The sequence below is a fragment of the Petromyzon marinus genome, chromosome 35 (assembly GCF_048934315.1).
Source record: "Petromyzon marinus isolate PM22_M1 ecotype Great Lakes invasive population chromosome 35, UKy_Petmar_22M1.pri1.0, whole genome shotgun sequence".
In the NCBI taxonomy this organism is placed as follows: Eukaryota; Metazoa; Chordata; class Hyperoartia; order Petromyzontiformes; family Petromyzontidae; genus Petromyzon; species Petromyzon marinus.
Window position 1 is genome coordinate 3,296,561 of NC_133701.1, and position 27,206 is coordinate 3,323,766.

Consider the following 27,206-nt stretch of genomic DNA (forward strand, 5'->3'; position numbering starts at 1 on the left):
GGCAAGCGTTTGTCAATGGTGACCGGCGGCAACTGCGACGCACAGCCCCATTCCCGGGCGCTTCGCCTTGCGTCTCTTACATCATAACAACCAGCGGCACGCAACAGCAACAACAACAACAACCAGCACCACCACCGCCGCAACCACCGCGAAGCGCGCTCGTGCGCGGTGCGCGCGCGCAACGCGCACGCACCGCGGTCCCGATTCCCGCCGGCGGTTGCCGCCTTTTGAGGAGGGTCGAGGAGACGGCGGTGGAGAAGGCAGAGAGAGGAGAGAAGCGGCCCTCTCCGACCCATCCACGAGGCAGCACAACAAGGGCGCACACCGGCAGGTGAGTACACGCGCGCGTGTTCACGACGATGGTGATGGCGATAATGCGCGCGCCGTGTGCGTGCGTGTCGTCATTAGCGGTGTCGCAGTGCTGAGCTCACTGCGCTATGAACCCGGCGACCCGAGTTCAATTCCCGGACACCGCCAACATCGGCGGCGAGTGATGTCCCAGTCGGTTCTTTGCCTTCCCCGTGTGTCGACTCGGTCTTGAGTTACGCGGTTGCATACATCGCTGCTCGGGAGACAAAGGCGGTCGCGCGTGATGCGATAGCGCTTATGCCTGCGACGTTTCGGCCTTAATAGGTGCTCGCGAAAACCGCTTGGGCCACACGGGGAATCTTTGTCAGTGTATGTGTGTGTGTGTGTCCGTGTGTGTATGTGTCCGTGTGTGCATCAGTCGTCGCATCAGCTCATGCATTTATGATCACACGCACACACGCGCGCGCGCGCCACATGCGAACGTGTGCACACAGATGTGAGCCTTCTGTTGTGTACTCTGTGAACCCATAGGAGCGGTGTACTGTGTGGACCCCAAGGAGTGTTGTGTTGTGTGCATACATAGGTGTACTGTGAGCAGACATATGCTGTGCCTAGGCGCACACACACAGGTGTGTAGCAGCTTCAGATCACCTGGACGACGCAATCGCCATGCAGGTGTGCACACGCGTGAGCGTGTGTCGAATGTAGTTGAGTGTGTGTGTGTGACAGCACTTGCCCCAACAGTCTGTTGAAGGCTATACGGGGGATCATTGTCTTTGTTGAATGTTGTGTATAGTGCAGCGTGGTAGTGCGTACTTGTGCGATATAGCATGCCAATCAACTCGGTCAACCCACGGAACCTGGGTCTGTCCCGTGACCTCCTGCCGGCGAGCCTTCGATACTTCACATAGCATGAAGGTGCACCTAGCCTGGCACAATCATCGTTATGACGTCACCGACACTTCGTGGCGAACGGCGGTTGTTGTTAACATAGCATGCGTGCTTAGCGATAGTGTGGAGGATAGCGCACTGCGCTACATACCCGGCGACTCGAATTCGATTCCCGCTCACAGCCAACATCAATGACGATTATCTGAACCGGTGCCGGGCTTCCCCTAGGTCGACTCAGCCTCATATGAGTATCTGGTGCGGTGTGTAAACATCAGCACTGGGGAGAGACAGGCGGTCCGGGCGTGGTGCTGGCCGCCTATTACCTGGTGTGCCCTGTCAAGGCCTCATATATCCGTGCACTTGCCCAGTCTGTTAAAAGCTATACGGGGGGTATTCGCCTTTCTATGTGAAGCTCGTAGTGCAGTGTATAACCCAATCAAACATATATTCACTGCGCATCGTGTCCGCGTTGTAAATGAAGGCACTCAGATTGCGTCAATTAGCAGAGTCCTGACCTCGCCCCCCCCCCACCTCTCTCTCCTCCCCTTGATGCGTGACCCCCACTCCGCCCATCATCTCACCAGAGCCCCCACCCTCGTGCCCACAACGTCATTCTTCCAGGTTCCAGAGGGTCACTAAGTTCACCGTCTCAGCCTTCTTCAGCTCTGGAGATTAAATACAGATATGGTTAACAGGCTTTTCAGTTTTTTAAGTTGCATTTATTTAGTATAGCCCTGTGAGCCATTCGGATCTTGAATCGGGTGCAACCGCAACAAACCAAAAAAAAACATGAACAAGAAAACATCTTAAAGTGACTATGCGCAAATAGAAAAATCCAGGAAAAAACAGCAAAAATCTTCCACAAAAAGCACCGTACACCAACGCTCTGTGCAAAAATCTCAGTGGGATGCAAGTCAAACTACAACAACAACCACAAGACAACTTAAATTAAAGCCACCATTCTAACTCCGTACTACAACAAAAAAAGACATGGCCAAACCAAGCGGCGACACCCGAGTTGGATTCGCGGTCGCGGCTCACATCAGTGGCGAAGTGACCTTAAATGTGGTTCATGGGTCTCAACCCTCCCCCAGTCACCAATCCGCGCTGACCAGCGTGGTGAGGTATGGTCGAACAGTCCCTGTGATCAACACGAGGGTGTTCACACACACACACGCGCGTGCGTACAGCATCAGAACGCGCACGTGTATGTCAGCGTGTGTGGGGAGCAGTAAGGCATAATAAAGGGTTTTGGGTTAGATCGCGTAAGTATGTGTCGTAACCCTCCACCACCGACACAACCAATTAGTAAGGGATTTGTCACGTAAACAAAACGCCAAATTGTTACTACTTGAGCCCACCAGTGTATTTGAGAGTTAAACTGAGCGGTGAGGCAGTGGTTAGTGCACTGCGCTGCTACCCAGGAGACACGCGGTCGATTCCCGCTCACGACCAAAATTTAGCGGCGAATATTTCAACCGGTCCTGGGCCTCACCTATAGGTCGACTCACGTTTAAAAGGAGTACCTGGTGCGATGTATAAGCATCCAACATTCGGGAGACAAAAGCGGCCGGGCGTGGTGTTGGCCACCCGAGCCTCTCGTGCGCCGTGCCGGCCTTCGTCAGGTGCTGGCTGACAACACTTGCCCCTCCACAGTGTGTTTCAGGCGACAAGGGGGGGAATCTGTATCTGTATGTGCGCGTACACACACGCGAACTGTGAGCAGCGTCAATGAAGTTGCAGACGCCGCGTTGTAAGACCACAGCCGTCGGAATTCGCTAATTGGTGGGGCGAAATAGTGTGAATTGTTTTTTTGGGGGGGTTCTAAGTAAAAATTTCCCTTGCCCTTCTCCCTGGAGGCAGAGCTCCGCCACCCCAACGCAACCGCCACAGACTGCACGCATCCTCGAGTTGTTAATTAATTAGGCAATTAAGCCGCCAGAGCAAATCGCTGGGGGGGGGGGGGGAGGTGACTACTCCCACCGCCCCTAACCCCCCTCTACCCCCACCCGCCAGCCCCCCCCCCCCACCACCACGACATCCGCGCCTCTTGCTGTTGCTGCTCAGTTCGGAGGAGACTGGGAAGGCGGCAGCCCCATTAACAACAATAATAATAATGACACGGGCATGCGTGAAACTCGCGGTGCGAGAGCGATTACGTCGCGGACACGTGAGTGTGGGGGGGGGCTATGAATGGGGGACGGGGGGGTTGGGGCTAAGAGGGGGGCGGGGCGAAAGGGAAGGGGAGGGGGAAATGACCCCCCCTCCTTCTCCTCTCGTTCCGCCCAGCGCTCTTGACATCAACCCGTGCAACCGAACGTCACGTGACGCTGGTTCCTCCAGCAAGCACGCGGTCGGTCTTCGTCATCATCATCAGCTCCACCATCAGCATCATCATCATCAGCTCCACCATCAGCATCATCAGCTCCAACATCAGCATAATCATCATCATCAGCTCCACCATCAGCATCATCATCATCATCAGCTCCACCATCAGCATCATCATCATCAGCGCCACCATTAGCATAATCATCATCATCAGCTCCACCATCAGCATCATCATCATCATCAGCTCCACCATCAGCATCATCATCAGCTCCACCATCAGCATCAGCAGCAACACGATGAGCACCATTTTCATCCGCAGCAGAAACAGCAGCATCATCAATATCATCGAGGGTGGAAATCCAGTAAAGACACAGAGGCTTTCGCGACCAATATTATTTATAATAAAGGTGTTTGGGTTAGATCGCGTAAGTATAAATGTGTCGTACTCAAATTGTAAATGGTGTGGATTGACTCTCCAACACACCGGTGGGCTGAAGTAGTAACTAATTAGGTGTTTGTTTACGTGACAAACCCCCTTACCAATTGGCTGTGTCAGAGGGTAGAGGGTTACGACGCATTTATACTTACGCGATCTAACCCAAAAACCTTTATTATGAGCCAGTAAAGAGGTATGTAATAATAATCAGCAGAAGCAACAGCATCAACAAAAGAAACATTCCACACCTCTAAATCCCCGATCACAGGACACGCATCCGTTGAGTAGGGCTATAACGATGCATCGACTCATCGACTAACATCGATTCTAAGAGAAAACACGGCGACCTGAGGTCGATTCCCCGGCCGTGGCTAACATCAGTGGTGAGTTATATTTGAACAGGTCCTGGATACTTTCCTCCACCCCAACCCTTTACGAGTGTGAAGTATGGAAAGATAACCCCCATGACGACCGACACTGTGTGAGTGAGGCCTCCATGCAGCAGTGGATTGACGCGGGTCTGTGTATTAATATCCCCCCCCACCCCCCACCGAGTGACTGGCACGTGGAGGATTATGCACAGGAGATTGCTGCTGTCATAGAGGGGACGTGACGGGCGCCTAAAGTCTTTGAAATATCCCGCTCCTAAATATCCACCGCTTTGATCTTGCGATGAGAGGGGCAGGTGAGGGGTGGGGCGGTAGGGGTGCTGGAGGGGCGGGGGATCGGCCAGATACACTCTCACCTGGAGGCAATTAAGGAATAATTAATCAATTAGCGAGTGCCGCTTTCTCAAAGGATTCAGTCGTCACCGCGTTAATTGGCCTCCCAGCCTCATCTCGCAGTCTCAGCGCTCGGCAGTGAGGGGGCGCAGCTGTCGAGTGTGCAGGCGGTGCAACTGCACCGGAGCTCAGAGTCGGAGCAGCCAACCATGTGGCTCCATTGGCCCGAGTCGCGCGTTCTTCGAGAACAAATGATTTGGTGATGCTGATGCGATTGCTGCTGCTGCTGTTGGCAGCGGTGCACAAGCACAAGTAACAAAACAACACTCAGCATGTGTTTCAATAACACTGTGTCGCCTTAAAAGGACAAACATATAATAGGCGACGTTTCGGCCAATGATTCTCCTAACTTGCTGGTATTGTTCCTCTTGGTGCAAATCGCGTGACCGTTCAATAATGAATTCCTGCGCGGAGCTGCGAGGCCTTTACCCGTTCACGACCATTTCCCTGTCATGCATTTCGCAGGTTCACTCCGAGGAGCCATGCAGACTGAGCTGCCCGGCTGCCCCGAGTGAAGGGCAGGTCCGGGTGACCCAGTGTCCCGGGTAGAGGGCAGGGCGAAGCCAAGGCTTGCCGTGCAAAGGGCGAGACAGCGGGCCATGCCGCCGGGCAAGGAGAAGTCTCGGCGCTCCCGCGGCCACGGAATGCCCTCACCGGCGCTGTGCTGCGCGTGCGGCCTCTGCGTCATGCTGGCCGGCATCAACATCACGTTGGTCGGCGTGTTCGCCTTCGGCTCGTTCGCGCCGGGCAGCAACCCGCCCATCATCATCGGGCCCGTGCTCCTCGCCCTCGCGCTCCTCTTCTTCGGCGCGTGCTGCGTGTGCAGCAGGAGGCCGGGGGGTTTCTCCGCGCCGGGAGCCGCGCGGCGCAAGAAAGCGGCGTCGAAGGCCGGCGGGGGAGCGCGGGGAGGCGGCGGGTTCCCGCGGGCCGGCGCCGCGTCCGCCTCGGCCGCGTCCGGGGTGGCCGGCGCCTTCGAGCTGGAGACGAGCGAGCACACGATCCAGGACACCACGGCCTTCCAGCTTAGCCCCACCGCCTCGCCGGTCTCGTCCAAGCCGTCCAGCCCGGTGCACGCGGGGGATGGGGACGCGGCGTCGATGGGAGGAGTGGGGCAGCAGAAGCAGGTCGTAGGGGCGTGCGGGGTGTTCACCGTGCCGAGCAGAGCCAGCCCGGTCGGCGGCTCGGCGGCTGGCGTGCACTACCGGAGCACCGGGGAGTCCGTGCACATCCCTCTCGGGGAGCAGTTGTGGCCGAACCTCGAATGCGGGCAGCAACAGCAGCAGCAGAATCAGAACGTTAGCCTCATCCAGTAGCGGTCGTACCATCCCGGAAGACCTAGCAAAGGCTTCCAAGGTGGAAGCCGTTTAAGCGGAGCGAGTGTCTCGCTGGTGCGATCTCGCAGTGGAAAAGTTTCGTGCTGTCCATCCGTGTCGGGTCGCTAGGCCAAGGGAGGAATGCGATAGTCTTGCGAGAGCAGCCCGATTCGTGTACCCAGCCAGCACGGTTGCCCCCCGTGCTGATGACGGAACGGCGCGCCGAATCGTTTGCGAGTCATAGAAGGACTGCAGTGGTGATTACGAGGCGAGTCCGTAGGCCAGAATCCAACCCGTGACCTCCCAATGTTCCAGGCCAGAATCTAGGAGTTAGGAACTCGCGGCTCGACTGAGCGCTGCCCTGTGCTCGTGACTGAGCGTACCGACGTGACCTCATCGCCGTAGCTATTCGTCATCATCATCATCACCATCATCAACAATACCATCATCAATTATGCATATTACTAATCGTCATTATCACCTGCACTGGCGGTGACACAGCTCATTGGCAGGCGCCTTCGACGATGGTCACAGAGGTTTGTTGTTCGAGCCTGGCTGCCGATCTGGTTAATGCTGCGTTGGTACGAACCACAAAATACTTCGCGCCATCTGCCTCACAGTTGACGTTTGAGATCCCGAGACCGTAATTCGAAATGAGTCCGAATTTGGCAGCAAAAAATCACCCGCAAATTACTCTTGTGCAATTACAGAAATCAATCAGAGTCCCCGATGAGCAGACTAATGCCCGTTGCAGGCCAGTTGCCGAGTCACCATGTGCCACACAGGGACAGCTACCATTGGGGGTGTCCTTTAAAATGTTTTGAGATGATATGTAATGTAAAGTTACTTGTCGCGTGTAAAGCGCGTAAAGGGCGATTTATCGAAAACAAATCGTCATTATTATCGCCACCACCGCCAATCATAAATAATTTTATATACATTGGAATCTTCATAAATAATGATTAATCAATATTATGAAATGTTGTTTAAGAATATACTTAATAATCACTTCTGTCATCAATATAATCATCAATAAGTGACATCAACCTTCCAGAAAGGAAAACCATGAATACTCTGACGACGCTGATGTTTTCATCGGCGCCGTTGACTCCAAGGTGTGCCAGCTGCGTTCGTCCAGATCTGGTGAATCTCTCCTCTCCCTTCTGTGTGCTACGAGGAAGGGCTGCTGCCCGGCACGTCGCCTCATATATTTAGCCTTTTTAAGGCCACGCAGTACGAATGTGTCGAGATCACGTGAGGTGTGAGCATGAGCAGCAGCAGCAGCTCACGCGATGGAGGAGCTGGTGCCCTCAATTGGCTCTTCTACCTCCATGCGTCTCCCCCATGGACGCCTCGCCCCCCCCCCCAGCTCCATCAACGCGTCGTGTACTCGTCCGCTAGTCCCTTGCGCCACGTTTCCACGGCCAGCGGTGGGGGTGCCGGCGCGGTGCTCCAACCGAGCTCACGCACGGAATTCTTCCGAGGCTGAGGCGGGCCCCAGGCTGCCTGCTTAGCGAAGCGTGGGCACGCGGGCCAGGGTCCCTGGTGCTGCGTCTTGCACCTCCGATTAGCACTTTTGGCTACGTACGGTGCGAGAGATGTTCAACATACCATACGTACGTGCATCAGGGCCAGGACTGGCTCGTTCCTGGACAAGCAGAACCCGGCTCTCAGTGGTCGTGGAAATCAGGCAACGCGGACTCCCCCCGCCGATCCGGGCTCATAGCCTTCGCGCTCTCGTTCTGAACCCAGCCGCTTTCGTGTTGAGAGGTGTTAGTGTCAACGGTCGATTATGTAGCCGCAGAAGCCTCCCTGGGGCTCACGCGGCTCTTTTTAACGAGGGTCTTGCTTTGATATGCTTGAGCGATTTCAGTATTTATTTATTTATAATGTGCGATCTGTCTTATATTTAAAAAAAACGCTAATCGTGAATAGATCAACTCACTTTGGCAGCGTCCCGCTGTTGAAACCTTGCGACTATGATCATGATAATTGACGGAACTTTGTCAATCCAATGATGGGTGAAGGCCTCATCACGCGCCGTGTCTGTTGCGTTGCATTGTTCCTTGTTCTATCATACTTCACCACGATGGTCAATGCGGGTTGGTGAACAACCACCGCGGACTTTCCCACGAAGTGGTACGTAGTGCATCGACCCTCCGATTTGCGAACGGCGTGTATTTTCTTCAAGTGACGTTACAGAGCTGTTGCGCAAAACTTGCGGCGAGGGCGGCGTCAATGGCTACACGGGAGCCACGGCGAGTCTCAAGACCGCTCATCAAGGAGGGCCCTGCGCTCGTACATTTGACCAATGGTGCGGTGTACGGGGAACACTGCCATGCGAGAGGGCATCGCTCAAACGACGTGCTTGATGTTCTGCCTCCAGAAGAAGAAGAAAAGACATTGCAAACTTTACGTCCGTCTCTGCGTGATCCGCCAACACCCAACTCTGGATCTTCTACCAGAGGGGAGGGAGGTTGTTAAAGCCAAAAGCCATAGCCACGCGTGGCCCCGGACATCACTTGAACTGTGTTTACACTGAGGCCGTCGGTTCACACACCGGACCTGGTAGGAAAATAACAACTCTGTTCCGAACTATGGATCTTGTTCTTGAGACACGGGAAACCTCCGTTCCATGCACCATCACTTATACCGCACCGCCGGCCATACCCAGTACAGAACACCCCCCCCCCCCCCCCGCTGTTCCTCACCACTTGTTCCAAACAGGTCTCTCAACCTGAATGTGTGTCCAGTTAAATTTGAATGCAAGGCTACCAAACGGTCTGGTTCGGCCGGCACATTCTCGGTTGCATACAGGCTAGCCCCCTCGAAGCGTTTTTGTTGTTGTGAAAATTGTGAATTTTGTCTCCGTTTTAAAACGTTCTGGCCCCAGGGCTCGACTCGTGGTGTGGGCAAAGGGCGGAGTACCATAACTAATGGGCGGGGCTACCTCAGTAGTGGGCGGGGCTACTTGAAAAGAGAGGAGGGGCTGCACGCGTCGTGAGCGGGGCCAGTAGGTGAGTAGGTGGGGCTATAGGTCAATGGGCGGGGTTATCTGTGTAGTGGGTGTGGCTACCCGTGTAGTGGGCGGAGTTTGTAGTTAAGTGGGCCGGTCTGACGTTTACCGGTCGAGCTATCCCAGAAATGTGGAAGCCTAATTCCAGGAATTACTTCCCGTGTGCTTTCAACAAGCAGCTGCGTGTTTAGTACAAAGCCCTCCACCGACTCCTGATTTCACTCCGATTTCTATTTGCTTCATTACTGTACCTTAATTTGTTTGCTTTTGTAATTTTGGTAACCCAGGATACTCTGGCAAATGAGTCTCTTATCCTGGTCTCTCGTGAGTTCTCACCCTGGTGAAACAACTCCAACCCGTGGCGTGAACTCGGCCTCAGAGAGACACAGCGCCTCCGCGTTTTTCGGATTATTCGCGCTCAACAGGACCGAAGCGGCCACATCATCACGTAGCGTTTTGTGTAAAGAGTGTGGGACAAGATAAAACGAGAGAACAACTCACCCATACCATACGAAACACTGTAGGGTAACGATGATGATAACGACGACGGTGAATATTTTTGTAGGGGTCATTGTGCGACATCGTTGCTGCCCGTGGCCTGCCTGCTGTGGCACGTGCGAGTCCACTTGCGCGTGCGTCAAGGTGTGTGGTGTCGTGTCAGCTGCGCGTGTCTCCGTGTCTAGTACTGTGCTGAGTAGCTGCCATGCGCTCGTGTGAAGTGAAACTTTTTGTTCTGTACTGCAGGGTTCCCCTCCCCGAAAGTCCAGTCCTCGCGATCAGCCGCAACACCATTTTAATGAACAAAAAAAAACCTCAACACATTCGTGAATAACACTGTCTTGAAATAAATATACATAAATAAGTAATATTAAAAAAAAAAACTTTTTTTTTAAAAACACGCTTTATTTAAATGTACCGTACTAGTAATGGAAGAATTATACGACTCCAGGAAGTGGCCCCGAAGCTTGCCATAACGTAAGGGGTTCGTGGTGATTTACAGCCAACGTCAGTTGAGCGTGGACAATTAGACCCAATCTGAAATATAACATATAAAAAATGTTTCAAAATATATTTTTAATTTTAAATGGTAGAATATAGTATTGTCATCAGTATGACATAAGTATACCAAGTTTGCAGTCGATACCACATTGAGAAGTGGGTAAAAATTGAGTTACAAGATTTGAGGGTACAACAGAGTGAGTTAATAAAAAGCGTGTAATAAGCGACGTTGCAGGCAATGGGCCTTCATAGCACATTTCTATAAAGAGGCCAGAGAGATAGAGTTGGTAAGAGTTGAAGACTGCTCTTAACACAATAGGGCCTGATGAGAATGAATATTTTAAGATGTTTTCTCATGACCAGTGTTTAAATTGGCATATGATTAGTTCCCAAGTTGAGCAATTCACCTCCGTTAACATACATAGTCAGCTGTTAAAACAAACGTGGCGCAGAGAAAGCGGATCCAAATAGAGAGAGATCATGTGCAGTGTGCACGTGTGTGCGCGTGTGAGCCCCGCGCGAGTGGAGAGGGCGCTTTTAATTTCAGTTTTAAGTTTCATTTATTTGGTATAGCCCTGTGAGCCATTCGGCTCTTGAATCGGGTGCAACCGCAACAAAAAAAACTAAAACATGAACAAGAAAACATCGTAAAGTGACTATGTGACTGTGCAAACAGAAAATCCAGGATAAAACAGCAAAATATTCCTGAAAAAGCACCGTACACCAACGCTGAGTCTATGAACCAAGCCACGTGGAACGCGTTGAGCAATCATCGGACGCGTGCAGCGTGTAACGAATTAATTTTACTTGAATGGAGGATGGAAAGACGGACCTGTGTGGGCCGCGAGGACTGGAGTTGTGGCAAACTCAACTGCGCTATATTTCCATACATCGCCGCTGCCCTTTTAAAAGCAGATAAAGTCGTTTTCAGATTTGTTAATTATTGTTGAAACACTACCTACAAGTATTTGTAAAAAAAAAGTGTTACGGTTTATACGTGTGGTCCAAACGTGTTACGTTTCTTAATTATCGTTGGGTGAACACATTAAAGTATTGACAAAGCAATCGCGTGAACGGCTGATGACCACGACGTCAACGACCACGACCAGGCACCACTAAGCGCATAGGTTCGAATCCAGATGTTAGCCTCTCGGCAATAAACGTAAGGACCCACATACTCGCTAGGATATACATGTGAAGAGCCATAGACCTACATGGAAACCCATTGACTCATGGGGATGCTGTCCATGGTGTAATAGGTACAGGACACTGGACTGGCAATCCAGAGGTCGCCGGTTCGATTCAACAGTGTAAGTTTTGTTTTAATTGCCTCGACCTCTGTCCGCCTAGCAGTATGAATGGGTACACCGCGGTTACTCCAGACGCACGTGGTGGGGAAAAGTGAGCGTGTTAGAGAAGGCCAAAATACCCTCCATAAAGTGGCTCTCTCGAGCCGCTTCTAGTGGAGGTCCTTTTGCCAGCAGTGGCGTGAGCAAGTCGGGCTGCATCTTTGACCATAGACTTACATCGTCCAGTGGCTCCAGGAGTAAGGGCACTGAGCCAGCACGGCTCTGATAGCCGGGGATTCTAATCTGGGTACCAGCAGTCCGTGAATCGTCTTTTGTTTGGCAGCACGATTAGCAACAATCTGCTATTGCGTGGTGGTTGGCGAGCCAGTGCAGAGAGCTAAGGGAATGATACTAATAACTAAACTATTTTTTTTTATTTTACCAGGTAAGGCCCACTGAGCTATAGAGCTGTTTTTCAGAAGCGACTTGACCACAAATGGTAGCACAACGAAGTGGCTTATCAAGTGCAAATTTCACGCGACCACGGGGAGAACATGCAAACTCTAAATATACAGGTTTCAGGGTCGGGATCGAGCCCACGACCTCTTGTACGCCAGGTGAGGTAACTAACATCTCGCCACCGAGGCACCCCTGTTTTTCACTGTCCGAGATGATGCTATGACTGTCCGAGATGATGTTGTGACTGTCCGAGGTGATGCTATGACTGTCCGAGATGATGTTGTGACTCTCCGAGATGATGTTGTGACTGTCCGAGATGATGTTGTGACTGTCCGAGATGATGTTGTGACTCTCCGAGATGATGTTGTGACTCTCCGAGATGATGTTGTGACTCTCCGAGATGATGCTGTGACTCTCCGAGATGATGCTGTGACTCTCCGAGATGATGTTGTGACTCTCCGAGATGATGTTGTGACTATCCGAGATGATGTTGTGACTGTCCGAGATGATGCTGTGACTCTCCGAGATGATGTTGTGACTGTCCGAGATGATGTTGTGACTATCCGAGATGATGCTGTGACTCTCCGAGTGGAGGGCACGCCTTCAGAATTAGTTTTTTTTGTAATTGAGGATCGGTTTAATCGTCAAAAATCGATCATAAATGCTAAAAAAGAACCAGTACAGTATACGTGGTTTTCAATCGGTCTATTCATGATGAAGTGTCCATTAAGCTGAACAACGGCATCCAATTTTATAGGGTCAATACATTTAAATATCTAGGCTCATGGATTGAGAAGTTACATTTGTATTATCTCACGGTAATCTTAATCTAAGGCATAATCTGGAATGTTGGTACACACATAAGTTGGCCTTGAGTCGTGCATTAAGGCATCGATTATAATTGAAGGCAGTGATGCTTCCAGTCCTTGACTGCTTATGATAGCTTGACACCAATAGCACAATTAGGAGGATAACTGAGAAAAAAAACAACAGATGCCATATAAATTCTGTGGAAATCTGGCTCCATTGGGACGACAGGTCGCAAACGAACGGTATTCTCCCCGTATGAGACGCACTCTCCGCCCCCATCGATGAAAATGTTGTAGCGATTAGTGCGCGATGTTACGAACCCGGCGACCCGAGTTCGATTCCCGCTCACGGCCAACGTCAGTGACGGTGCTGGCCACCACCATCATCATAATCCTGTAGGTGTGCGATTGTCTTTTGTCTCTAGATTTGCGTAACTTTATTGGCACAGGGCACAAGTTCGTGGATGCGTTTTACTTTCTGGAGCGCCTAATAATCCGGAGATTACGGTAGATATCTGAACGCACTCCAACATCCAATCCTTTGAAGTTCCGAATTGGGTTTTTTGGATGATGCTCCTCGCTTGTTAAGCGATCCGTTCAGTATATATCAATAGATAGATCTAATTATCGACTCGCTTCTTCTCAATAAGAAAGCGAGAATAATTGTTTTGGTCAGAGATTCATAATCTCATAAAAAAATATATAGCGGGTTTAGCGAGGCTCTCACTTGAAGTGTCTTTAATATCACGGTTGCTGAGCACAGTACCCAAAGGGCTTAATCGCCTAGCGGCCAGCTACTAGCAGCACCGTGAGCGTAGTAATAGATGAAGAGTTCACGCCGTTGTTGAGATATGTTATTACTGAACTTGGCAAAAGGAGAGACGATGGGAGGGAATTCCCAAGTTGAGCAGTGCAAGGGGGAAAAAAGACTAAGAGATAAATGGGACGTGAGGCGTGGTGAGTTGCCGTGTTGTTGTGGGGAGCGGTGGTGTAGCGTTGACGTTGCGAACCCGGCGACCCGAGTTCGATTTCCGCTCACGGTCAACGTCAGTGACGGTGCTGGACACCACCATCATCATCATCATCATCCCCTCGTATGCCGTGCCGGCCTTCATAGGTGCGACTCGCTAACAGCTCTCGCCCACGAAAGTCTGTTGGAGCTATACGAGGGGTCTTTGTTATTGTGACCCGCAAAGGTGGTGGTGGTGAATGGGAGAGTGACTGAGTGTGTTGTTGTGACCTGCAGTGTCGTAAGTGGACGAGTGGCTGAGTGTGTTGTTGTGTGACCTGCAGTGTGGTGGGCGAGTGGCTGGGTGTGTTGTTGTGACTGCAGTGTGGTGGGCGAGTGGGTGAGTGTGTTGTTGTGATGGTTGAACACAGTATGGATGAGACGAAACAGCCTGGTCGACCGAGTTGTCAACATGGGTGGAGGAATCAATGACTTCACATTCACGGGGTCAGTTGCCGAGTGCCCGGGGTAAAAGGGGAGAGATCCGGCAGGGTTGGGAAGTACAAAGAGGGCGAACTAAAGTAACCCATGTACTGCAGTACAGTATACATGTCCAACGCTTCGTCAATCCACTGCTGGTCGATCATGGAGACACTGTATATTTCACCATACTTTACCACGCTGTTCAGGTTGGGTTGGTGTGACGGGGATGACTCAGGCCACCGTGTTCAATGCGCTGTTGCCATAACCCCGACGACCTTCTTCAAGGGCTAAACGTCAGATTTTAACACAAATGCAGCCCTCACTCCTCTTGCCTCGGCCCTGCCCTCAGCTTGTAGTATTTATATTTCATATACAACAGAAAGGTGTAAAAGCAAAAGCACACAGCCTCTGTACTGCGGTGTGCGAAAAGCCACCAGCATTTCCTCAAGAAGTAAATTTTAATCCTCTTGTCTTGGGTCACCATCGATGTTTAAAGACTGGCGTTGACGAGGAAGAGACAGTCAGCACTCGGCGGTACAATCACTATCGCTTTGATCCCTGTTGCTGAGCTACCATCATCTCCTCGTGGCTGCAACAGCCAGAGCCTGCACAACACTTGGTATTCCCAAGCAGTATTCTTACCATTGATATAGGCCAGGGGTCGGACATCAAAATAACAAGAGCCCTTTTTTGTCGAATTCAGGAGCAAACTCAATATTTCAAGAGCCGTCAATTGCACGTTAAATACGAGACGGTCCTTAATAAATAACGTCGCCAAGCAGTTCTTAAAGAGCCGCAGGTTTCCGACCATCTGTACACGGCGATCGAGTACGCAGGCAGTGCAACTGCACCGGTGCCCACAGGCCGAAGGGGGCCCAGGTGCCAGGCTTCGAAGAGAGGAGAGAAATTGGACTTGGGGCTCCCATTTAAGACCACAGTATTACTATTTTAAATTTGAGCAAGTAGGACCCACTGAGCTATGTAGTTGTTTTTTTCAGAAGCGACCTGGCTATCACAAATGATAGCTCACCGAAGTGGCGAATCATGTGGACGTGTATAGCTGACGAATGTTACTCTAAACGCATGTTTGAAAATGTGGAGTGAAAAAAAACCCCGGAGGACCCGGAGAAGAACCCCCGCGAGCACGGGGAGAGAAACACGCGCAAAGTTACAGGCGTGTCAGGGTCGGGGTCGAACCCACGCTCTCCTGCATACCAGGCGAGGGAGTTAACATCTCGCCACCGTGGTGCCCAGGCTGGTGCCAGAGCCAGTGCCAAGCGCGTAACGTACAACTGTGCGCCCATCCCAGGACCCAGCGAGGCTCAAATGAGCTCCGCTTCCGAGATCGGGCGCATTCTGAGTGATTTGGTTGGGAAGAGAAGACTTTGGATTGGCAGGCAGTCATGGAAGCGTGATAGAAGGAAGGTGTCGAGTGAGGAATTGGAAGAGGGGGTGGGGGGTCAGAAATGAGGGCTGAAGATTGATTCTTCCTCGGCGGGTATGAAATTAACTCACAAACACCTCATTTGTGTGCAGCATAGGCGCACTCTTCTCTCCTGTGGCGAGTTTGTCACAGCGATGACAGAGGGATTTTCCTCTCCGTGGTATAAGGCGACAAAGGCAATGATGGCTATACTGTACTGATGGTTCCTAACAAGGGTGAAAACAGTATCGCAGTTGTCTCACTGGCCTGCTGCTGCCTAAAATAATGCGGCCACAATTTTGCCCCTTTTGAGTTGGTGGTCTCGACACGGATGTGCGCATTACAAAGGTTTCGCTCGCTTTATGCGGGTTCGCTTTATGCGGGCTCGCTTTTTGCGCCCCTTGTTTTGGAAGGCATCCTCCGCATAGAGCAGTGTTCTTCATCGCAAGGTCCGCAGGCCACGAGCGGCCCCTGGTGGCCTTTAATGCGGCGCCTGACATGGAGGCCCCGACAATACACAACGTGTGAAAACAACACCCATCATCATCATGGTGCTGCTGCTGTCAAACCCAACCATGGTTTCAAATGGTGTGGCGGTCCTCACACTGATGATGTCTTATCGGCGAAAGTGCTCCCCCCCCCACCTCCACCTCTGAAAATGAGTGAAGAACGCTGCTCTAGAGCGATGGAAACCTGAACCGTGCACGCAAGTCGCGCGGTGCTTCAAGTCTCGCGGTGCTTCAAGTCGCGTGGTGCTGCAAGTCGCGCGGTGCTTCAAGTCGCGCGGTGCTGCAATAGCCGGGAGGAGCCCACCGGTCACAAACTGCCGCCCCCTTGTTGCCCCCTTAGAGGCCACGCGCGCGTCGTGAATGACTCCACGCGTTTTGTCTCCAGGCTGCGCGCACCCAACCACCCCAGCTCTCTCTCCGACGGGGGTCGACATCACTCTAGCATAGAGCGCACAGAGGGGGTTTACTCGGTAGGGCCGAACGATTAATCGATTTCAAATCGATTAATCGCAATTTGAAATGATGCGATTAGCAAATCGCAAAGGCTGCGATTTTTTTGCGATTTGAAAAGTCATATTGCTTTCTTGTTGGAATAGTTTTATTTATTATTATAACTTTATTTAACGTAACAATTGTTGATTTAAAACTTTCGTGACTACAGTAATTCATATTCTTAGTTCTTTCGGTAAAGTCACGTTGAAGGGAAACAACAAAATAATAAAATATATAAAACAATAAAAAAATTCTCACGACGTTTCGACCATAACACAAACGGTCGTCTTCAGAACACAAACGGTCGTGAGAATTTTTATTGTTTTATATATTTTATGATTTTGTTGTTTCCCTTCAACGTGACTTTACCGAAAGAACTAAGAATATAGTAACAATTGTTCTATGTTTGATTTTTCTATTTCAATTAAAACATTTCAATAAATACATGTTGGAAGCAATTAATATCTTTTAAGTTTTCATCCTTGCATTAGAATACATAGAGCAGTTCATATGTTGATGGTATCACGTGGTAATGCTTCATCACGTGATTTAAATCTATTACACAGTGAATATTGAACTGAAGCGTGACTTAAAACATTTTAATCGCAAATCAAATCGCAATCGCAATGTCAGAAAAATCGCAATTTTATATTTTCCCCGAATCGTTCAGCCCTAGTTTGCTGAAGCGGTGGTGGTGGGGGGTTGGTGGGGGGTGGTCCCTGGTGTGGGTGGGTGGGGGAGGAGGGGGTTGCCGTGACAACGGCGAAAACAAACAGTGGCAGCAGGGACGCGGAGTGCAGAGAGAGTCGAGCATCGCATCGGTACGGGCGGGATAGGCACGGGTGGGATAGGTACGGGTGGGATAGGGACGGGTGGGATAGGCACGGGTGGGATAGGTACGGGTGGGATAGGCACGGGTGGGATAGGTACGGGTGGGATAGGCACGGGTGGGATAGGCACGGGTGGGATAGGTACGGGTGGGATAGGTACGGGTGGGATAGGTACGGGTGGGATAGGCACACGTGGGATAGGTACGGGTGGGATAGGTACACGTGGGATAGGTACGGGTGGGATAGGTACGGGTGGGATAGGCACGGGTGGGATAGGTACGGGTGGGATAGGCACGGGTGGGATAGGCACGGGTGGGATAGGTACGGGTGGGATAGGCACGGGTGGCATAGGTACGGGTGGGATAGGTACACGTGGGATAGGCACGGGTGGGATAGGCACGGGTGGGATAGGCACGGCTGGGATAGGTACGGGTGGGATAGGCACGGGTGGGATAGGCACGGGTGGGATAGGTACGGGTGGGATAGGTACACGTGGGATAGGTACGGGCACTCGTTGGCATTATCGCGTGTCCACGTTCTTCCCATCATCACTCCAAGTGGTACCACCACCTCCGTCGTCGTCGTCGTCATCTATCCCAAGGTTAATCGTGAACAGCATCAACTGTACGTCTTAATATGTACTTATGATCATCATCATCACCACCTCCACCGTCACCAACGGCGTTCTATGGTTTCATGTCATCTATCCAAGATGTAGAATTTCAGCGGCATTGTTTTAAGAAAAGCAAACGCTGGACTGGTTTCGACGTCCAGTGTCTCATCAGCAGAGCCAAGCCTAACTCCGTTGATGAGACGCTGTATATCGAAACCGATCTAGAGTTTTCTTGATTTGACTCAATGCTGATGAAATAATGAACTCCCAGAAGGTTGGTGGAATGGGTGAAAAAAAAACCTTGTATTTAGTATGCAGAGAGACGTTTATGTGAAGGAGACGTCCGCTTGTTACTTACATTCTCCACGATGGCGCTCGTGATTATGTTGAGTTATCTAAGATGTAGGTCCATCAGTCGTAGATGAATGATCATCTACACAAGTTGCACCGTAATTATCATCACATTGTCTGTGTCTCGTGAAGAGTGTTCGCCGAATGTCAATCACATCATCATCATATATCCAAGGTTCCATCATCATCGTTAACAGCATCAACTGTACGTCTGAGTTGTATTTATGATAATCATTACAGCCATCACAACCATCACCTGCATGTTAGTTGTCAAGAGTCAAATTGAGTCAACACAATGAATGTTTTGTGTGATTGATGGAGTCACTGGTGACCGTGTTGATACCATCAACTCCGCTCGACTTGAGAACGGGTTTCATCACAAATACATCTACGTGGGTCTATGGGCCTCTGTAAATCAGTGGGTCTCTATGCGAGTACAGTACTGTGTATATGGATCTCTTAAGTGAGTCTATTGGACTCTACGGGAATCTTTGGGTCTCTGCATTAAACCGTAATATAGGTGTTGGGAGGTTAGATCGCGTAAATATGTGTCGTTAAACCCGCCACCACCCGACTCAGCCAATTAGTAAGGTTTGTCACGTAACCAAAACATGTCAATTCGTTACTAGTACAGCACACTGGTGTGTTGGATAGTAAACCCACAACATTTACATTATGGATAATATTGGTCGCCACAGCCTACGTGTTAAACTCTCTGTATTTAAGTTATTGGGGTGACCCGGCTGAGACCATCAACTTGCTCGACTTGAGAACCCGGTGTCATCAAAGGTGACCGAAACTCGCACTAAGAAGTCTGAAACCCATTATCTCAGTGGCGCCGATTCGGCACCCCAAGCACACGGCCACTACGGACCCCGAGCCACCCGCCTTGGAAACCATTGTCCCCTCTACGGGGTGGTCCAGATGTCTCGTGACCTCTCAATTTATTGACCCCCGAAATATTGTTTTTCCATTGCACATTAATTTCTGCTTTAAATAAACCTCTCTTTAACAAAAATAGTAAGTTTTAGAGAATAAAATGGGGGGGGGGGGGTCTCAAGACCTCTGGACCACCCTGTACACTAACACGCCCTCTCCGAGGCCACGCAGAGAACGAGAGGAGGTGCCGGTGTGTTGGCACGGCGCCAGAACAATGTCTGCAGCCAAAGGGGCCCCCCCGAAGGAGAAGGAGCCCCCCAACGAGGTCCACCAGAACGCGATTCTGTGCGAGTCGATCCGCAAGGAGGAGCGAAATCTCCGCCTCTACACCGAGTTCAGCATCAACCCCTACCGGAAGCGTGAGGCTGCCACCCAAACATGATTAAGAGTGCCCCCCCACGACCCACCCACTGCCCCCCCCCCGACCCACCCACTGCCCCTCTCTCTTAATGGGTGCGCACCCCACAACACACAACACGCACGCACTAGAGGTGCGATCTCGATGTTGGGGTTAATCTGAAACAATACAACAGAAATTCGAAAATCAGGCCTGGATACGAACCGTCGGACTATCCAAACGGCAGTGACGTCACATCCGCTGTTTTACCATCCACAGTGACACCACGAGGCGTCGTCGAGTGACACCACTTTTTCTTCTTTGGTTCTTTCGGTAAAGTCACGTAGAATGAGAATAAAATAATAAATTAATAAAATAAAATAACACAATTAAATTCTCACGACGTTTCGGCCACAACACAAGTGGCCTTCATCATGTGAAGGGACGAGACTGTCTGGAGGACAGCGCTGGAGCGAACACAGCCAAGCTCAGACCGCGACCTTTAAGCTGTGTGAGAAGAAACAGAGCGCCTTGACAAAGGAATTAGTATAAAATTAGCATTTAATTGGCGGACTTAGCATGATGAACGGTGTAAAGGGGGTGAACATGTGCAGACAGGCGAGGGGGGGAGGGGGAGTTTGCATATTGATGGTGTGAAAAGGGAATTTAAGCTGCTGCGAAAGTTTGGAATACCACTACTTGAAAAAATATACTGTACCATTGAAAATTAGTTTAATGTTTGGTTCGGATAATTTAGCATTGAAATAGCTGCGTGATTAGCTTGTGACTGGTCACAGAAATAGCTATGTTAAAGTCAAAGCCTACACATCCACAGAGGCACTTAGTACAAATCAAACAGGAGAATTTAGCATTGAAATAGCTGAGTGATTAGCTTGTGACTGGTCACAGAAATGGCTATGTTAAAGTCAAAGCCTACACATCCACAGAGGCACCTAGTACAAATCAAACAGGAGAATTTAGCATTGAAATAACTGAGGGATTAGCTTGTGACTGGTCATAGAAATAGCTATGTTAAAGTCAAAGCCTACACATCCACAGAGGCACCTAGTACAAATCAAACAGGAGAATTTAGCATTGAAATAGCTGAGTGATTAGCTTGTGACTGGTCACAGAAATGGCTATGTTAAAGTCAAAGCCTACACATCCACAGAGGCACCTAGTATATATCAAACAGGAGAATTTAGCATTGAAATAACTGAGGGATTAGCTTGTGACTGGTCATAGAAATAGCTATGTTAAAGTCAAAGCCTACACATCCACAGAGGCACCTAGTACATGGACGCCAAAGGGGCTGCAACCACTCGACTATCATATTGTAAACCGATGTGAAAAAACCTAAGTCTAAATTACATCCATATAATAAATGTATTCAATATATTCTTCAATAAGCTGAGCTATTAACAGTAACTGGGTATACACTACACTATATAATGAATACCATATAGTAAACCAATAAAAACGAAAATATAAACTACCTCAATGTTATCAATAAACTCTATATATTCTCCAATCAGCTAAGCTACCAACAATAAGTCGTTATATATCACAATGCTATATGGCGAAAAAATGGGTGGATTCTTACCCTCAACTTTAGCACCACGGATAGCTACGAGCCCCGTTCAGACGGACGAGTTCATCCATGGTCGGAACGGAGGAGGGGGAGAGAGACAGCTACGAGGCGCTGTTATACTCCATGTTGTAAACCATACCATTAACCGTGGTGTGAGAGGTATTAAGAGTCAATGCCAGCGAAAGATCTGTGGTCTGAAGGTGATCGTAAAATACAATTAATTAAGAACCGAAATGGTTTAAAACATCTTTCCAATGGCTACTAAGCCAGAATCCATCTTCTCGGTTGAAATTGTCTATGTGCTTGTATATGTGAATGGCCTCATGAACGAATCTCTCATGGTAGCCGGTTGGTTTGCAAAGACACCACTTTTGTGAGCCTCAAGACCCGTCAATAAGCATCGTGTAAATGATCCAAAAAGCCACATTCCCGAACACCCATCAATACCAAAATTCGCCACTAAGTGACGGTGACGTCACCACAGCGCTTGTGCCAGGCTATGTGCACGTTGAGCCCACGTGAAGTGTCGAACGACGTCACCACAGCACTTGTGCCAGGCTATGTGCACAGTGAGCCCACGTGAAGTGTCGAACGCCCGCTGGCAGGAGGTCACGAGGCAGACCCAGGTGCCACGGGTCGACTGACACCCACACACTGTCCCACCCCCTACGCTGGTCTGCTCTGGTCAGTGACTCAGATTTCTGTTCAACACCCAGAACACCACGTATAATATACACCTCTTGCTAGAGCTGTGGCTTGGGTTGCCATTGAAAAATAGCTTCTTAGCTCAATAGGCAAATCACATATCACCTGTACTCAAGTTTACCGGCAGCGCAGAAAAGTACTCCGTGAGAAATTAAGCCCTTCGCATATTATCGGCAACAGGACAATCTGCTGATCAGGCTCAACAAGATAAGTCCTAAACCACACACCCCACCCCAGCCACTCATCCATCCACACGTTACATTTCAGTTCCAACGAGCTGAGCTGCTTCTACATGGAACCAGCCGAAGGACCTGGCGCCTGTAACCCGTCCGTGTGGCCCTCTTCCTCGTGTGTTGCAGTTTACACCATCGCCGACAAACCTAATGCTCCCTGCAACAGCCAGCGCTACGAGGATGGTACGTGCGTGTCCAGTTGGCCATTGTGGAACAGGAGGGGATCGAATTGAATCCTTGTATATATATCGCACACGTGTTCGTTGTTTTGTGTTTCCAGTTAGAGGGTGGGGGGTTATTGGGGGCGGTGGGCAGTGGTGGCGCAGCGGTTCGCGTTCTGCGCTACAAAACCCAACTACCTGAGTTTTATTTCCATTCCACGGATAACATCTGAACCAGTCTTGGTCTTCAATTCGTACTTGGTGTGCCGTATAAATATCAGCACTGGGAAGACAAAGGCGGGCGGGCGTGATTTCGGTCACACCACCCTCACGTGCACCCTGTGCCTCCCTGAACACATGCTCGCAAATAACATTTGCCCCGATATTCCGAATGACAATACGGGGCATCTTCGTTGGTTTTTATGGTAGTGGTGCGAGTGGTGGTGGTAATTTTGGTGATGATGCTGGGTGCTTATGGCCGACGAGGTAAGGAAGAGAGTTCAATACGAGGACACTGCCGGTCTGCACACCTTATCGCTTACAGCTGTAGTAGCATCGTGTGATAATCACCCCACAGCGAGCATGGCCATGTACTGATGTGCACAAGAAACTTCTCCAAATGTCAGTCGGGCACAGCACTCACTTAAATATCGAGTGTTGTAAAGAGTCGAGACAGGGCTCATTCTGATGAGAGGGAGTCAGACACCTCTTGTTTGACGATGACCTACGTACGACCTTTGGGATTGATAAAAAAAACGCGACCCATAATTTCCCCTGTTTTCATCTTAATTGGGTTTAAGAATTGTCGAATATGCTTACAAACCGCACAATTGAGTTGAGAGTTGCGATTTTATTAAGTGTAAAATTTTACATTTCATGAAATGTTTGGGAGTCGTTTGGTGGGGAAGGGATCTGATTCAGTGAAATGTCAGGCGCATTTACCAGCACTCTAACACCATACACGGTAACGCCCAATGCACCTGGTGAGTCGGGGGATCGTTTGATGTGATTTTTGTCAATGAGCCAGCACTAGATATTTCACTTATCAGTACCACCTGAGATGGCAGAATGGTTGCAATTCCTCTATGTGACAAATAACGGTGAATTGTGCGATAACTGTTTGAAATGAGTGGCTTATCAAGTGCTTCACTCACAAATAATTAACCCTCAAATAACCCCGAAAGTTGTGCCACCTTAGCTGGTACCGATTTCTAAATTGGCCTCACGGACTACATAGCTCGCTCGCTTTTTGCCGTCCTCTGCCAGCCGCCTTCACCGCGGCGTTTCGCCGGGCGGCGCAGGGGCCGCGGGAGAAGTTCTCCTTCCCGCAGACGGAGGCGCAAGAAGTCGGGTGGAACAACGCTCCCCTGGTGCGCGAACCCTCACGCCCCCTGGGGGAACCCGTCACGGCCACACCACAGCGAGCGCAACCGCAACCACCAGCCGGCCGCACCGCAACCATCATGCAACCACACCACAACACAACCACCACCCATAGAGCTTTTCTCCATAAATCGCCCGACCACAAGTATCATCCAATAGCTACCACCCAAATAGTCTACCAGTGATTACCTGGCTACCACCACCACCACCACCCAGCCACACCACAACACGACTACCACCACCTACCCTCCCAGAATTAATGCAACCGTAATCTTCGTCAACAGTATCATCCTGCTCAACTCGCCTGACCACACTGACAATAGACCACCACCATGATCATCCTTATCCAGTCTTACCACGACCACCATCTACACTACCTTCCACAGCCCGCATGATCAGACTTGTGTGCATTATGGTTCATCAGTGTGCAGCAGGGTACAGCAGTCACACTGTGCCCCTCCCCCCCTCCACACACTCAGATCGACACGGACCGCACGGACCGCAGGCTGAACTTCCCCCGCCAGGGCTCAGAGATCACGACCTACATGGAGGCGGCGTGGCGACTCAAGGAGCAGACCCAGAACCTCAAGTGACGGAGCCTCGTCCACCCACCAGCTCCATGTTCACTCGTGGGAGAATTGTCCATCCATGTTCATCCGTGCGCAACAAGTCTCACTCACCCTTACTCTCAACCAGTGTCAGCGGTGTGTGTACTTGGTGTACTCAGAGGCAAGATAGGTGCTCGCCCAACCCATCCGCCCCCATCCCCCCAATAAATTTTTGAGCTAGGGCGCAGCCTCTTTCTCCATCGCCTGAAAAGTGGTCCTCATTCGTAAAGTGACCCAGTCAATGCGTTATTTCATCACACATGACCAGGAATCCAACTCTTGTTTTGCTGATTTGCTGACGTGTCTGTCGGTCATCCCTGCGTTCATAGCTCGAGAACCCCCAAAATGTTGTAGGGGGATGAGCGATGGATTAAACATCGGCAACGATCACCTTTACGAAGTTGCAAGTTCTGTGAGAGAGTGCGACCTGACCTGGACAGTGGGGACGATGTGTAATGGAGCGATTTGATTGGTTGTGCTTGACAGAATGATATTGATTAACACTTTGCGTTGGTATCTTACAAGTGAGGTACCCCCCTGGTGAGACACTGTTTAACCAATACATACTTCACTTGGAATGGAACTTTCTACAAACAAACTGAGGGCACCCCAATGGGCTCCCCCCTATCTCTGATTATAGCTAACATTTTCATGGAGAAATTTGAGACTGACGCCATCCAGACTGCCACTCTGCGCCCAACCTTATGGAAGAGGTACGTGGATGACACTTTTGTCATCTGGCCACATGGCCGGCCTGCTCTAGACCAATTCTTCGACCACATCAATTCCATACACCCAGCCATCAGATTTACCATGGAAGTCGAAAAAGATGGCAAGCTACCTTTTTTGGATGTCCTGATAAAAAAGAGACCTGATGGTTCAATGAGCCACTCTGTCTACAGGAAAGCTACCCATACAGATGCTTATCTGAAACCGGATTCCCACCACCATCCATCACAGAAGAATTTTCTCATCAAGACTCTATACCATAGAGCCCAATGCATATCCGACCAGGAACACATAGGCAGGGAACTCAAGCACGTACACCAAGCTCTTAAGGCTAATGGTTACTCCGACTATACAATCCGCAAAGCTATCACTCAAACCATGAAGAAGGACCCTCTTGAGGAGCCTTTCAAAACCATCACTTTACCCTACATTGCGGGAATCACAAAAAAGATCTCCAAAATCTTGAATAAACACAAGATCCAGGTCCGTTTCAACACATTACATAAAATCCGTGATCTGGTTCCGTCTGTAAAAGATGTGATTCCGGACATACAGTACCCTGGTGTCTACAAACTAAGTTGCCTCTGTGGTAGTAGTTAGATTGGAGAAACCAAACGCCATGTCTCGGACCACATTCGTGAACACAAAGCAGACCTTAAACTTGGTAGGACCAACACCTCGGCCGTGGCAGATCATTGTTATAATTCAGTAGGCTCACATGACATTGACTTTTCCAAGACAGAGGTTATTTGTAAGCCATCTGGCTACCATGAGAGATTCGTTCATGAGGCTATCCACATATACAAGCACAGAGACAATTTCAACCGAGAAGATGGATTCTGGCTTAGCAATCACTGGAAGGATTTGATTAACCATTTCAGGTCTTAATTGATTGTTCAGGCTTATGGTGGCTTTCAGACAGATACATTAAATTTTTCGTCTCCCCCCTCCTCTTTTCAGAACATAGATGGACTAGTCCTTCTAAATAAACTGCCAAATCGCTGCGCGTGGCGCTGACGTTTTTTTTATAAATACATAAATACACCGTTTAAAAATAAATAAATTATTGCAAACCGACACACTTGATGACGACCGTTTGTGTTATGGTCGAAACGTCGTGAGAATTTTTATTGTTTTATATATATTATTATTATTTTATTGTTTCCCTTCAACGTGACTTTACCGAAAGAGCTAAGAATATGTTTATTTTCGTTATCATTGTACTATGTTTAATAATTTCAACTTGTAACGTGCACAGTATGTTGAACTTCTTTCGCACCGTACGTAGCCAACCGTGCTAATCGAAGGTGCGGAGGAAGGACAACAAATTAAACACAACGACAAAGCAGTTCTAAATACATGAGTTTGTCAATATAAATGATTTAAAAGTGCATAGCTCTAGTGGCTTCCTAATATCGGACGGAAGAGCGTTCCAGACGGCCGCAGAAGCGCATCTGAAAGCGCGCGATGCAGTGACCGTCTTTGTTCGATGGCCAGCGAGGATCCACAGACGTGCGGGAAGGCAGCTACGCGGTGAGCCATCGCAGAGATTCCCCCCGAGCTCTGTGGACCTCTATCTATTAAGCTGCTATCGTCAGCCAATTAATGAGTTCATGCGGTGCCTGGAAACCGGAGCATCTGGATAAAACCCACGCTTTGCGAGAGGGGGAAACACGCTATCCCATACACATGTATACCTTATTTGCTTTACTGCTTTCTCCTGGCGAGCGCGTGTAATGGGCACCTCGATGCGCTTGGTTAGGAAGTTTCACAACACTTTGTTGGTGTGGTCCACCAACCCTCCCCCTCGCCTCCACGGTGCTGGATCACAGACCGCCGTGCGTAGGGCGACCATCGACCCGGCTAAAAGAGAACGCATGTCCGTCGTTCCACTAATAACTGGAAAATCAAGAGCAGAACCAGCATGCCCGTAACCCCCCACCCCCTCTGCGTAAACGGCTGTGGTGGTGAAACGCCACAAAACGCGCTCCAGGAGGTATTGGGTAAATGATAAACGCGACTGCTACGACTACCTGTCTAAATACACTCGAACATACTCCCATCCGCCTCTTTATTCGCTCCCTTTGATCCCCAGTGCGCCTTCAAATAACAAGCCCCAGGAATATCTACATATTACCATACATACTATATATACGTGGATGTATCGTGAGTTCAATATTCAACATCGTGGACGGTTACATAACTACAGCATCGGCTAGTTTGTGTTAGTGTGAGCGCT

At 49.9% G+C, this 27,206-nt stretch overlaps 2 protein-coding genes across 7 annotated transcripts; both read left to right on the forward strand.

Moving 5' to 3' along the window:
- Window positions 1-194: 194 nt before the first annotated feature.
- TMEM275 (transmembrane protein 275) lies at window positions 195-11,139 on the forward strand. The gene is made up of 2 exons (XM_032966017.2): window positions 195-331; window positions 5,212-11,139. Exon 2 carries the CDS (start codon window positions 5,346-5,348, stop codon window positions 6,057-6,059), a length of 714 nt encoding a protein of 237 aa, XP_032821908.1. The 5' UTR covers window positions 195-331; window positions 5,212-5,345; the 3' UTR covers window positions 6,060-11,139.
- Window positions 11,140-16,870: 5,731 nt separating this feature from the next.
- CFAP144 (cilia and flagella associated protein 144) lies at window positions 16,871-24,628 on the forward strand. Of its 6 annotated transcripts, none has more exons than XM_076071827.1 (5): window positions 16,871-17,308; window positions 19,392-19,579; window positions 22,121-22,269; window positions 23,514-23,617; window positions 24,110-24,628. In XM_076071827.1, the coding sequence occupies exons 1-5, from the start codon at window positions 17,114-17,116 to the stop codon at window positions 24,221-24,223; spliced, it is 750 nt and encodes a 249-aa protein (XP_075927942.1). In that variant the 5' UTR covers window positions 16,871-17,113; the 3' UTR covers window positions 24,224-24,628. The 6 variants fall into 6 exon arrangements, with proteins under 6 accessions (XP_075927942.1, XP_075927944.1, XP_032821910.1 ...); XM_076071829.1 differs by having other exon boundaries at window positions 17,238-17,308; window positions 22,213-22,269; XM_032966019.2 differs by lacking the exon at window positions 16,871-17,308 and adding an exon at window positions 17,760-17,918 and having other exon boundaries at window positions 22,213-22,269.
- The last annotated feature ends 2,578 nt before the right edge of the window (window positions 24,629-27,206 follow it).